General features: G+C 41.7%; 1 protein-coding gene across 2 annotated transcripts in view; it reads right to left on the reverse strand.

Annotated features, from left to right (window-relative positions):
* The window catches only part of APPBP2 (amyloid beta precursor protein binding protein 2), an 81,694-nt gene that overhangs the window by 38,485 nt on the left and 28,568 nt on the right, over positions 1 to 14,641 (reverse strand). For both annotated transcript variants that reach the window (XM_003278467.3, XM_030828144.1), the window contains one exon: positions 13,164 to 13,315. In XM_003278467.3, coding sequence (XP_003278515.1) covers positions 13,164 to 13,315 — 152 coding nt within the window. The remainder of the gene's footprint in view (positions 1 to 13,163; positions 13,316 to 14,641) is intronic.

A 14,641-nucleotide genomic window follows, 5' to 3' on the forward strand; every position in this document is an offset into this window, starting at 1 on the left:
CTTTAGTTCTCTAGTATCTGGTTAAAAATGATTTGTATTAGGCCAGGTACAGTGGCTCATGCCTGTAATTCCAGCACTTTTGGAGGCCAAGGTGGAAGGATCCCTTGAGGCCAAGAGTTCAAGATCAGCCTGGGTAACACAGTGAGACCCTGTCTCCTAAATAAATAAATATTTTATACTGATAATTGATTTTATAGCCTAATGAAATGAACTATTCAGATATAACATCTATTTCATCCACATCTTGTTGAGGAGAAAATTTATACAATGTACTTAATTTCATTTGGTTCTTAGTTTGACAATCCCTAAAAATTTAGGTTTATTCTAGAACATGATAAAGTCAAAACTTGTAATATTGACCCTAGAATTCACCTAAACTCAAGGAAAATACTACAACAGAGCTGGGCTTCAGCTAAGTCAAATCCAGAACCAAATTTATTTTCTCTGTTCAAAACGAATGAGATCCTTGTTTTCAAAAGAAGCTAGGAAAAGAAGACAACAGCACAATTGTGGCAGCTGTCACAGCTTCTCACAATGACCATTTGTGCTTGAAAATGAAGTGAGACATTTGCTGTTATTAGAAGCATTAATCCAGTAACCACAGGATAGGTTACTGTTTCTTTTTTTTAGAGACAGAGTTTGCTCTTGTTGCCCAGGCTGGAGTGCAATGGCGTGATCTTGGCTCACCGCAACCTCCGCCTCCTGGGTTCAAGCGATTCTCCTACCTCAGCCTCCTGAGTAGCTGAGATTACAGGCATGTGCCACCACGCCCGGCTAATTTGGTATTTTTAGTAGACACGGGTTTCTCCATGTTGGTCAGGCTGGTCTCAAACTTCTGACCTCAGGTGATCCGCCCGCCTCAGCCTCCCAAAGTGCTGGGATTACAGGTGTGAGCCACCGCGCCCAGCCAGGTTACTACTTCGATTAAAAACTTAATTTTAAGAAATGTGTTCCTTGACTATAAGCATCAAATTAAATACTTGTAAACAAGAAATAAATGAATCCAAACCATTTAAAAACATATTCCTGTTAAGAAATGTTTAGTTTTCCCTTTGAATAGCCTCATCCCAATAAAGACGTGGCCTGTCAGAAAAGAGCTTGAATGGTCAGGGTGATAGTCCTACTTAGTAATGCAGTCCTTTCTAAAAAACAATTCTTTTTTATTTTTTAGGATTAAAAATTTTTTATTATTATACTTTAAGTTCTAGGGTACATGTGCACAATGTGCAGGTTACATGTGCCATGTTGGTTTGCTGCACCCATCAACTTGTCATTTACATTAGGCATTTCTCCTAACGCTATCCCTCCCCCAGACCCCCATCCCAGGACAGGCCCCAGTGTGTGATGTTCCCTGCTCTGTGTCCAAGTGTTCTCATTGTTCAATTCCCACCTATGAGTGAGAACATGTGGTGTTTGGTTTTCTGTCCTTGTGATAGTTTGCTCAGAATGATGGTTTCCAGCTTCATCCACGTCCCTACAAAGGACATGAACTCATCCTGTTTTATGGCTGCATAGTATTCCATGGTGTAAATGTACCACATTTTCTTAACCCAGTCTATCGTTGGACATTTGGGTTGGTTCCATGCCTTTGCTACTGTGAAGTGCCGTAATAAACATACATGTACATGTGTCTTTATAGTAGCATGATTTATAATCCTTTGGGTATATACCCAGTAATGGGATTGCAGGGTCAAATGATATTTCTAGTTCTAGATCCTTGAGGAATTTCCACACTGTCTTCCACAATGGTTGAACTAGTTTACACTCCCACCAACAGTGTAAAAGTGTTCCTATTTCTCCACATCCTCTCCAGCACCTGTTGTTTCCTGACTTTTTAATGATGGCCATTCTAACTGGTATGAGAAGGTATCTCACTGTGGTTTCGATTTGCATTTCTCTGATGACCAGTGCTGATGAGCATTTTTTCATGTGTCTTTTGGCTGCATAAATGTCTTCTTTTGAGAAGTGTCTCTTCATATTCTTTGCCCACTTTTTGATGGGGTTGATTTTTTCTTGTAAATTCGTTTAAGTTCTTTGTAGATTCTGGATATTAGCCCATTGTCAGGTAGATTGCAAAAATTTTCTCCCATTCTGTAGGTTGCCTGTTCACTCTGATGGCAGTTTCTTTTTTTTTGAGATGGAGACTTGCTCTTTCGCCCAGGCTGGAGCGCAGTAGCGCGATCTTGGCTCACTGCAAGCTCTGCCTCCTGGGTTCACGCCATTCTCCTGCCTCAGCCTCCCAAATAGCTGGGACTACAGGCACCCACAACCACACCTGGCTAATTTTTTGTATTTTTAGTAGAGATGGGGTTTCACCATGTTAACCAGGATGGTCTTGATCTCCTGACCTCGTGATCTGCCCGCCTCGGCCTCCCAAAGTGCTGGGATTACAGTTGTGAGCCACCGCACCCGGCTGATGGTAGTTTCTTTTGCTGTGCAGAAGCTCTTTAGTTTAATTAGATCCCATTTGTCAATTTTGGCTTTTATTGCCGTTGTTTTTGGTGTTTTAGACATGAAGTCCTTGCCCGTGCCTATGTCCTGAATGGTATTGCCCAGGTTTTCTTCTAGGGTTTTTATAGTTTTAGGTCTAACATTTAAGTCTTTAATCCATCCTGAATTAATTTTTGTATAAGGTGTAAGGAAGGGATCCAGTTTCAGCTTTCTACCTATGGCTAGCCAGTTTTCCCAGCACCATTTATTAAATAGGGAATCCTTTCCCCATTGCTTGTTTTTGTCAGGCTTGTCAAAGATCAGATGGTTGTGGATGTGTGGTATTATTTCTGAGGGCTGTGTTCTGTTCCATTGGTCTATATCTCTGTTTTGGTACCAGTACCATGCTGTTTTGGTTACTGCAGCCTTGTAGTATAGTTTGAAGTCAGGTAGCGTGATGCCTCCAGCTTTGTTCTTTTGGCTTAGGATTGGCTTGGCAATGCAGGCTCTTTTTTGGTTCCATGTGAACTTTAAAGTAGTTTTTTCCAATTCTGTGAAGAAAGTCATTGGTAGCTTGATGGGGATAGCATTGAATCTACAAATTACCTTGCACAGTATGGCCATTTTCACGATATTGATTCTTCCTATTCATGAGCATGGAATGTTCTTCCATTTGTTTGTGTCCTCTTTTATTTTGTTGAGCAGTGGTTTGTAGTTCTCCTTGAAGAGGTCCTTCACATCCCTTGTAGGTTGGATTCCTAGGTATTTTATTCTCTTTGAAGCAACTGTGAATGGGAGTTCACTCATAATTTGGCTCTGTTTATCTGTTATTGGTGTATAAGAATGCTTGTGATTTTTGCACATTGATTTTGTATCCTGAGACTTTGCTGAAGCTGCTTATCAGCTTAAGGAGATTTTGGGCTCAGACCATGGGGTTTTCTAAATATACAATCATGTCATCTGCAAACAGGGACAATTTGACTTCCTCTCTTCCTATCTGAATACCCTTTATTTCTTTCCCTTGCCTGACTGCCCTGGCCAGAACTTCCAACACTATGATGAATAGGAGTGATGAGAGAGGGCATCCCCATCTTGTGCCAGTTTTCAAAGGGAATGCTTCCAGTTTTTGCCCATTCAGTATGATACTGGCTGTGGGTTTGTCTTAAACAGCTCTTATTATTTTGAGATACATTCCATCAATATCTAATTTATTGAGGGTTTTTAGCATGAAGGGTTGTTGAATTTTGTCAAAGGCCTTTTCTGCCTCTATTGAGATAATCATGTGGTTTTTGTCTTTGGTTCTGTTTACGTGATGGATTACATTTATTGATTTGCATACGTTGAACCAGCCTTGCATCCCAGGGATGAAGCCAACTTGATCTTGGTAGATAAGCTTTTTGATGTGCTGCTGAATTCAGTCTGCCAGTATTTTATTGAGGATTTTCGCATTGATGTTCATCAGGGATATTGGTCTAAAATTTTCTTTTTTTGTTGTGTCTCTGCCAGGCTTTGGTATCAGGATGATGCTGGCCTCATAAAATGAGTTAGGGAGAGTTCTCTCTCTTTCTATTGATTGGAATAGTTTCAGAAGGAATGGTATCAGCTCCTCTTTGTACCTCTGGTAGAATTCGGCTGTGAATCGGTCTGGTCCTGGACTTTTTTTGGTTGGTAGGCTATTAATCATTGCCTCAATTTCAGAGCCTGTTACTGGTCTAGTCAGAGATTCAACTTCTTTCTGGTTTAGTCTTGGGAGGGTGTATGTGTCCGGGCATTTATCCATTTCTTCTAGATTTTCTAGTTTATTTGCTTAGAGGTGTTTATAGTATTCTCTGATGGTAGTTTGTATTTCTGTGGGATCGGTGGTGATATCCCCTTTATCATTTTTTATTGTATCTATTTGATTCTTCTTTTCTTCTTTATTAGTCTTGCCAGCGGTCTATCAATTTTGTTGATCTTTTCAAAAAACCAGATCCTGAATTCATTCATTTTTTTGAAGGGTTTTTTGTGTCTCTATCTCCTTCAGTTCTGCTCTGAAGGCAGTTATTTCTTGCCTTCTGCTAGCTTTTGAACTTGTTTGCTCTTGCTTCTCTAGTTCTTTTAATTGTGATGTTAGAGTGCCAATTTTAGATCTTTCCTGTTTTCTCTTGTGGGCTATTAGTGCTATAAATTTCCCTCTACACACTGCTTTAAATGTGTCCCAGAGATTCTGGTTCATTGTGTCTTTGTTCTCCTTGGTTTCGAAGAACATCTTTATTTCTGCCTTCATTTCGTGATGTACCCAGTAGTCATTCGGGAGCAGGCTGTTCAGTTTCCATGTAGTTCTGTGGTTTTGAGTGAGTTTCTTAATCCTGAGTTCTAATTTGACTGCACTGTGGTCTGAGAGACAGTTTGTTGTGATGTCTGTTCTTGTACACTTGCCAAGGAGTGCTTTACTTCCAACTATGTGGTCAATTTTGGAATAAGTACGATGTGGTGCTGAGAAGAATATATTCTGTTGATTTGGGGTGGAGAGTTCTGTAGATGTCTATTAGGTGTGCTTGGTGCAGGGCTGAGTTCAAATCCTGGATATCCTTGTTAACCTTCTGTCTTGTTGATCTGTCTAACATTGACAGTGGGGTGTTAAAGTCTCCCATTATTATTGTGTGGGAGTCTAAGTCTCTTTGTAGGTCTCTAAGGACTTGCCTTATGAATCTGAGTGCTCCTGTATTGGGTGCATATATATTTAGGATAGTTAGCTCTTCTTGTTGAATTGATCCCTTTACCATTATGTAATGGCCTTGTCTCTTGATCTTTGTTGGTTTAAAGTCTCTTTTATCAGAGACTAGGATTGCAACCCCTTTTTTTTGCTTTCTACTTGCTTAGTAGATCTTTCTCCATCCCTTTATTTTGAGCCTATGTGTGTCTCTGCATGTGAGATGGGTCTCCTGAATACAGCACACTGATGGGTTTTGCATCTTTATTCAGTTTGCCAGTCTGTGTCTTTTAATTGGGGCATTTAGCCCATTTACATTTAAGGTTAATATTGTTATGTGTGAATTTGATCCTATCATTATGATGTTAGCTGGTTATTTTGCCCATTAGTTGATGCAGTTTCTTCCTAGCATCGATGGTCTTTACAATTTGGCATGTTTTTGCAGTGGCTGGTACTGGTTGTTCCTTTCCATCTTTAGTGCTTCCTTCAGGAGCTCTTGTAAGGCAGGCCTGGTGGTGACAAAATCTCTCAGCATTTGCTTGTCTGTAAAGGATTTTATTTCTCCTTCACTTATGAAGCTTAGTTTGGCTGGATATGAAATTCTGGGTTGAAAATTCTTTTCTTTAAGAATGTTGAATATTGGCCCCCACTCTCTTCTGGCTTGTAGAGTTTCTGCTGAGAGATCCACGGTTAGGCTGATGGGCTTCCCTTTGTGGGTAACCCGACCTTTCTTTCTGGCTGCCCTTAACATTTTTTCCTTCATTTCGATCTTGGTGAATCTGACAATTGTGTGTCTTGGGGTTGCTCTTCTCAAGGAATCATCTTTGTGGTGTTCTCTGTATTTCCTGAATTTGAATGTTGGCCTGCCTTGCTAGGTTGGGGAAGTTCTCCTGGATAATATCCTGAAGAGTGTTTTCCAGCTTGGTTCCATTCTCCCCGTCACTTTCAGGTACACCAATCAAATGTAGATTTGGTATTTTCACATAGTCCTGTATTTCTTGGAGGCTTTGTTCATTTCTTTTTACTCTTTTTTCTCTAAACTTCTCTTCTCACTTCATTAATTTGATCTTCAATCACTGATACCCTGTCTTCACCAGATCAAATCGGCTACTGAAGCATGTGCATGTGTCACGAAGTTGTTGAGCCATGGTTTTCAGCTCCATCAGGTCATTTAAGGTCTCCTCTACACTGTTTATTCTAGTTAGCCATTCGTCTGATCTTTTTTCAAGGTTTTTAGCTTCCTTGCAATGGGTTCGAACATCCTCCTTTAGCTCAGAGAAGTCTGTTATTACCAACCTTCTGAAGCCTACTTCTGTCAACTTGTCAAAGTCATTCTCCATCTGGCTTTGTTCCATTGCTGGTGAGGAGCTGCGATCCTTTGGAGAAGAGGCACTCTGGTTTTTAGAATTTTCAGCTTTTCTGCTCTGGTTTCTCCCCATCTTTGTGGTTTTATCTACCTTTGGTCTTTGATGATGGTGATCTACAGGTGGGGTTTTGGTGTGGATGTCCTTTTTGTTTATGTTGATGCTATTCCTTTCTGTTTGTTAGTTTTCCTTATAACAGTCAGGTCCCTCAGCTGCAGTCTGTTGGGAGTTTGCTGGAGGTCCAATCTAGACCCTATTTGCCTGGGTATCACCAGTGGAAGCTGCAGAACAGCAAATATTGCAGAACAGCAAATATTGCTGCCTGATCCTTCCTCTGGAAGCTTCGTCTCAGAGGGGCACCTGGCTGTATGAGGTGTCAGTCAGTCCCTACTGGGAGGTGTCTCACAGGCTACACGGGGGTTAGGGACCCACTTGAGGAGGCAGTCTGTCTGTTCTAAGAGCTCAAACTCCATGCTGGGAGAACCACTGCTCTCTTCACCGCTGTCAGACAGAGATGTTTTAAGTCTGCAGAAGTTTCTGCTGCCTTTTGTTCAGCTATGCCCTGGTGCCAGAGGTCAAAAAATATTATTTATATTAAATTCTGTCTGTATAACATGGATGGATTTTGAAAGTATTATGGTAAATAAAACAAGCCAGTCACAAAGACCATGTATTTCAAGAGTACACTTATATAAAATATCCAGAACAGGCAAATCTATAGAGACAGAAAGTGGATGATGTTTGCCTGGTATTGGAGAGAAATGGGAGTGACTACTAATGGGTATTGTTTTCTTTTTGGGGAGGGAACAATGTTCTAAAACTTTTTGTGGTGATGTCTGCAAAACTCTTCTGGTATGACTTTTTTCTCTTGGGTAATTTTAGGATTAAGACTGATAACTATGAGTTTGCCAGGACTTGTTTCTCTCTCCAAGGTATCTAGTTGGGTCATTATAATGGCCAGACTGGCGTTAGTAGATGTGGAGATGACAGAGGACCTCAATGAACACTAGTCTTCCTTTCATCTTCTTTCATACTAAATTTCTCTCACACACACATTTTTACATGATCATATAGAACTAAAGGGATATCATCCTTAACATTAGTCAAGATCACAAGTTTTCAGAGAATTTCTTTGGACAATTCTTTGTTGCTACTGACATTTCCATAAGACTATTTAAAAAATAAATGCTGGCCGGCTGCAGTGGCTCATGCCTGTAATCCCAGCACTTTGGGAGACTGGGGTGGGTGGATCACGAAGTCAGGAGTTTGAGACCAGCCTGCCCAACATAGTGAAACCTCATCACTACTAAAAATACAAAAAATGAGCTGGGCATGGTGGCAGGTGCCTGCAATCCCAGCTACTCGGGAGGCTGAGGCAGGAGAATGGCTTGAACCCAGGAGACGGAGGTTGCAGTAAGCTGAGATCACACTATTGTACTCCAGCCTGGGCGACAGTACGAGACTCCGTCTCAAACAAACAACAAAAAAGAAATGCTGAGGGTCCTTTTAAAAAGAAAATATGTTCTGAAGTCCCTTCAGCAACCTGTCTTTGATTACTACAAAGAATTATTCTAAGATTAAACAGGCCAGGCACGGTGCCTCATGCCTGTAATCCCAGCACTTTGGGAAGCGGAGGCGGAGAGATTACCTGAGGTTAGGAATTTGAGACCAGCCTGGCCAACATGATAAAACACCATCTCTACTAAAAACACAAAAATTAGCTGGGTGTGGTGGCGCATGCCTGTAGTCCCAGCTACCTGTGAGGCTGAGGCAGCAGAATCACTTGAACCCAGGAGGCGGAGGCTGCAGTGAGCTGAGATCATGCCACTGCACTCCAGTCTGGGCGACAGAGTGAGACCATGTCTCCAAAAAAAAAAAAAAAAAAAAAAGATTAAAGAAAATGACTATTAAAATTTGTTGGAAAGGATGTATATGCATGTGTGTACACTTTAAGACAGAAAACACATACATGGCACATGCACACAGTAATGAGAGAAGTTAAAAACAAAAGTAGGGCTGGGTGCAGTGGCTCACGCCTATAATCCCAGCACTTTTGGTGGCAGAGGTGGGTGGACCACTTGAGGTCAGGAGTTTGAGACCAGCCTGGCCAACATGGTGAAACCCCATTTCTACTAAAAATACAAAAATTAGTTGGGTGTGGTGGCGCACGCCTATAATCTCAGCTACTTGGGAGGCTGAGGAAGGAGAATAGCTTGAACACAAGAGGCGGAGGTTGCAGCGAGCAAAAATCATGCCACTGCACTCCAGCCTGGGCGATAGAGCAAGACTCCATCTCAGAAAACAAAACAAAACAAAAACCCCCGAATAATAATAGTTTGTGGTGATCATAGTACTGTATCTTGATAGTGATGGTGGTTGTACGACTCTAGGTGGAATCCACTGCACAGACACATATACACACAAATGAGTGCATGTGAAAACTAAGTAAGGCCAGTAGTCTAGTTAATGCTATAACACCAGTGTCAATTTCTTAGTTTTGATATTGCCCTACAGTTATATAATATGTGACCACTGGGGGAAGCTGGAGGAATGGTTCAAAGAACTCTGGGTACTCTTCTGCAACTTCCTATGAACCTACAGTCACTTCAAAAAAAGTTTGTTTAATAGAGAAAAAAGAGCCAAGTGCAGTGGCTCATGCCTATAATTCCAGTAGTTTGGGAGGAATGCTTGAGCCCAGGAGTTCAAGACCAGCCTGAGCAACATAGCAAGATCTTGTCTCAACAAAAATAAAAATTAGCTGGATATGTTGACACATGCCTGTTGTCCTACCTACTCGGGAAGCTGACGCAGGAAGACTGCTTGAGCCCAAGTTTGAAGTTACAGTGAGCTATGATTGTTGATATGGTTTGGCTCTGAGTCCCCACACAAATCTCATCTTGAATTGTAGCTCCCATAATTCCCACATTGTGGGAGGGACCTGGTGGGAGATAATTGAATCATGGGGACAGTCTCCCTAATACTGTTCTTGTGGTAGTCTCACGAGATCTGATGGTTTTATAAGGGGTTTCCCCTTTCATTTGGCTCATTGTTTTGCCTGCCACCATGTAAGATGTGCCTTTTACCTTCCACCATGATTGTGAGGCCTCCCCAGCCACGTGGAACTATGAGTCCATTAAACCTCATTTTCCTTTATAAATTATCCAGTCTCAGGTATGTCTTTAAAAGCAGCATGAAAATGAACTAATAAAGTAAACTGGTGCCAGTAGAGTGGGGAGCTGGTATAAAGATACCTGAAAATGTGGAAGCAACTTTGGAACTGGGTAACAGGCAAAGTTTGGAACAGTTTGGAGGGCTCAGAAGAAGACAGAAAAACGTGGGAAAAGTTTGGAACTTCCTAGAGACTTGTTGAAGGGCTTTGATCAAAATGCTGATAATGATATGGACAGTGAAATCCAGGCTGAGGTGGTCTCAGATGGAGATGAGGAACTTGTTGGAAACTGGAGTAAAGGTGACTCTTGCTATGTTTTAGCCAAGAGACTGGTGACATTTTGTCCCTGCCTCAGAGATGTGTGGAACTTTTAACTTGAGGGAGATGATTTAGGGTATCTGGCAGAAGAAATTTCCAAGCAACAAAGCACTTAAGAGGTGACTGGAGTGCTATTAAATGCATTGTCTCATTTATTTTTATTTTTTATTTTTATCTTTTTGAGATGAAGTTTTGCTTTGTCACCCAAGCTGGAGTGCAGTGGGGTGATCCCAGCAGTGCAGTGTGGCGATTTCAACTCACTGCAACCTCTGCCTTCCAGGTTCAAGTGATTCTCCTGCCTCAGCCTCCCGAGTAGCTGGGATTACAGGTACCTGCCAACAGGACCGGCTAGTTTTTGTATTTTTAGTAGAGATAGGGTTTCACCATGTTGGCCAGGCTGGTCTCAAACTCCTGATATCAAGCAATCCACCCATCTTGGCCTCCCAAAGTGCTGGGATTAGAGGCGTGAGCCACCGCACCCAGTCAGCATTCAGTTTTAAAAGGAAAACAGAGCATAAAAGTTTGGAAAATTTGCAGCCTCAGGATGCGATAGAAAAGAAAAACTCATTTTGTGAGAAGAACTGCAAGCTGGCAGCAGAAATTTGCATGAGTAACAAGGAGCCAAACGTTAATCTCCAAGACAATGGGGAAAATGTCTCCAGGACATTTCAGAGAACTTTGTGGCAGCCCCTCCCATCACAGGCCCAGAGGCCTAGGAGGAAAAAATGGTTTTGTGAGTTGAGCCCAGGGCCTCCCTGCTATGTGCAGACTAGGGACTTGGACCCCCATGTCCCAGCTGCTCTACTCACAGCTAAAAGGGACCAATGTACAGCTTAGACCATAGCTTCCAAGGGGGCAAGTCCCAAGCCTTAACAACTCCCACATGGTGTTGAGCCTGTGGGTGCCCAGAAGTCAAGAATTGAGGTTTGGGAACCTCTGCCTAGACTTCAGAATGTATGGAAACGCCTGGATGTCCAGGCAGAAGTTTGCTGCAGGGTGAGGCCCTCATGAAAAACCTCTGCTAGGGCAGTGTGGAAGGGAAATATTGGGTTCAAGCCCTTACACAGAGTCCCCACTGGGGCACTGCCTAGTGGAGCTATGAGAAGAGGGCCACTGTGCTCCAGAACACAGAATGGTAGATCCACCGAAAGCTTGCACCGTGTGCCTGAAAAAACCACAGACACTTAATACCAGTCTGTGAAAGCAGCTGGGAGGGAGGCTGTACCCTTCAAAGCCACAGGGGCGGAGGTGCCCAAGCCCATGGGAACTCACCTCTTGCATCAGCATGACCTGGATGTGAGACATGGAGTCAGAAAAGATCATTTTGGAGCTTTATGATTTGACTGCTCCACTGGATTCCAGACTTGCATGGGGCCTTTAGCTCCTTCATTTTGGCCAATTTCTTCCATTTGGAATGGTTGTATTTATTCAATGCATGTACCCCCACTGTATCTAGGAAATAACTAACTTGCTTTTGATTTTACAGGCTCACAGGCAGAAGGGACTTGCCTTGTCTCAGATGAGACTTTGGACTGTGGACCTTTGAGTTAATGCTGAAATGAGTTAAAACTTTGGAGGACTATTGGGAAGGCATGATTGGTGTTGAAATGTGAGGACATGAGATTTGCGAGGGGCCAGGGTGGAATGATATGATTTGGCTGTGTCCCCACCCAAATCTCATTTTGAATTATAGTTCCCGTAATTCCCATGTGTTGTGGGAGGGACCTGGTGAAAGATAACTAAATCATAGGGCCGGTTCCCCCATACTGTTTTCATGCTAGTGAATGTCTCATGAGAGCTGATGGTTTTATAAGGGGTTTCCCCTTTCTCTTGGCTCTCATTCTCTCGTCCGCCACCATATAAGACATGCCTTCCACCTTCCGCCATGATTGTGAAGCCTCCCCAGTCATGTGGAACTATGAGTCCATTAAATCTCTTTTGCTTTATAAATTACCCAGTCTCGGGTATGTCTTTAACGGCAGCATGAAAACAGACTAATATAATTGTGCCACTGCACTCTAGCCTGGGTGACACAGTGAAACCCTGTCTCAAAATAAAATAATAAAACAAAATAAACAAAAAAGGTAGCAAAAACTTTAATAAGAAATTGCCTGAAACACACATCTAAACATATTTGTGAAAACCATGTAAAATTTTATACATACATTAAACAATATTTTTCTACATGTATAGCACACAAAACATTTTTCTAACTACTTTTATATTTATCATTTATTTTTAATTTTTTCTTTTAAAGACGAGGTTTTGCTATGTTGCCCAGGCTGGTCTCGAACTCCTGGGCTCAAGTGATCCTGCCACCTCAGCCTTCTAAAGTGCTAGAATTACAGGTGAGAGTCACCATGCCCAGTCTTTTTTTTTTTTTTTTTTTTTTTTCTGAGACAGAGTCTCCCTGTCACCCAGGCTGGAGTGCAGTGGCACAATCTCGGCTCAATGCAACCTCCACCTCCCAAGTTCAAGCAATTCTCATCCTCCCAAGTAGCTGGGATTACTGGCATGCGTCACAACACTTGGCTAATTTTTTGTATTTTTATTAGAGACAGGATTTCGCCATGCTGGCCAGGCTGGTCTCGAACTACTGACAGTGATCCACCCACCTCAGTAACCCAAAGTGCTAGGAACTACAGGCATGAGCCACCATGCCCAGCCCTATCACATATTTTAAGGTCTCACTATGTTGCTTTTACATTTGTTTTCACTATCCTCATAACATCCTCATGAGGAAATACAGAATAACCCTCATTTTAGAGATGGGAAAACTGAGGCTCCAAAAGGATGAAGTTCCCTGCCACAGCCTACAGTAAGCAGGTCAAAGAGGCTGGTGGCAGCATGACGTGGTAGAAAAATACGTATTATGGAATCACATAGACACAGGAATCTAAACTTAGCTCTACTACTATGTGACTTGAGCCAGTTACTCAACTTTTCTGAGTCTGTTTCCTCATTTGCAAAATGCTATTAATACCATCACTTCGTTGGAATGTCATGAGGATTTAGAAAGATACTATTTACATGTATAGTATAATGCTTTGGCACAGGGTTAAGTGGTTCTGATGTTCTTCTCATAACCTTCTTATGTAGACTTTGGGAAAGTCCTGGAAGAATTCTTTGTTAGCAGATTTAATTCTGAGTCCATCACAGGACAAAATACTTCTGTTCTACCATTACTTACCTAAAACAAAGCCAACCTGAATGGCTTTTTCCTTTACTGCAGCATCTGATTCTGCTATATAAGAGCACCGCCTACTGAATGAGTAGGCCAAGACTGAAGCAACTTTAACACCATGATCCATCAAAGCCTGAAAACAATGATGAAGCAAATGTCTGTAAGAAAAGAAAAAGATTATTTTATAGAGATAATTTATTTTTCTCCTTTTAGAAAAGTGCTAACTGCTTCTCTTTTAAATAATAGCACTATTACTTTCCACAATGGAATAAGATAAAAAGCATTTTGCCTTATCAATTGCAAGGCCATAATTCAAAATTTAGCCTAATCTCTTTACTCAGTGGATAACTGAGTGATCCTACAACATTCAGGAAAAGTACACAATGTGTAACTTGATGACAAGGAAGGATGAAGCTAACTTTTAAAATCGGCTTTAAAAACCAAATTATAATTCACAATAAAAAGGTACATAACCCAATTTTTAAAAGGCAATGAAGATAGAAAAGATTTTTTTTTTTGAGATGGAGTCTCACTCTGTCATCCAGGCTGGAGTGCAGTGGCGTGGTCTTGGCTCATTGCAACCTCCACCTCCCTGGTTCAAGCGATTCTCCTGCCTCAGCCTCCCGTGTAGCTGGGACTACAGGTGCATGCCACCATGCCCAACTAATTTTTTTGTATTTTTAGTAGAGACGGGGTTTCACCATGTTAGCTGGGATGCTCTCAATCTCTTGACCTTGTGATCCACCCACCTCGGCCTCCCAAAGTGCTGGGATTACAGGCATGAGCCACCACGCCCAGCTGATATGAACAGATATTTCTCCACAAAAGATATACAAATGCCAATAACACGAAATAAGAAGCCCAACATCATCAATGATTAGGGAAATGCAAACCAAAATCATAATGAGATACCCCTTTACACCCAATAGAACTTTTAAAAATATGTATGTATGTATGTATGTATGTATGTATGTATGTTTGTTTTAGAGACAAGGTCTTGCTCTGTCATCCAGGCTGGAGAGAAGTGGCATGATCATAGCTCACTGTAGCCTTGAACTGGTCTCAATTAAGATCCTCCTGCTTCAGCCTCCAGAGTAGCTGGGACTATGGATGCCCGTCACCGCACCCTGCTATAATTTTTTTTGAAGTGTTGTCATGAGGTGAAAAAACGGGAACCCTCATACATTGGCGGTGGGATTATAAAATGATATGGCTGCTGTGAAAAAGTGTAGTAGTTCCTCAAAAAGTTAATCATAGGGTTACCATATTATACACCCTAGGTATATACTCAAGAGAATTGAGACTATACACACACAAAATACTGTCCAACCACATTCACAGCAGCATTATTCATAATAGCCAAAAGGTGGAAACAACTCAAATGTTCATGAACAGATGACTGGATAAGCAAAATGCAGTATTATCCTTACAATGGAAAATTATTCAACCACAAAAAAGGAAACATGAATGAACCTTAAAAACAT

The sequence above is a fragment of the Nomascus leucogenys genome, chromosome 14, assembly GCF_006542625.1.
Source record: "Nomascus leucogenys isolate Asia chromosome 14, Asia_NLE_v1, whole genome shotgun sequence".
NCBI lineage: Eukaryota > Metazoa > Chordata > Mammalia > Primates > Hylobatidae > Nomascus > Nomascus leucogenys.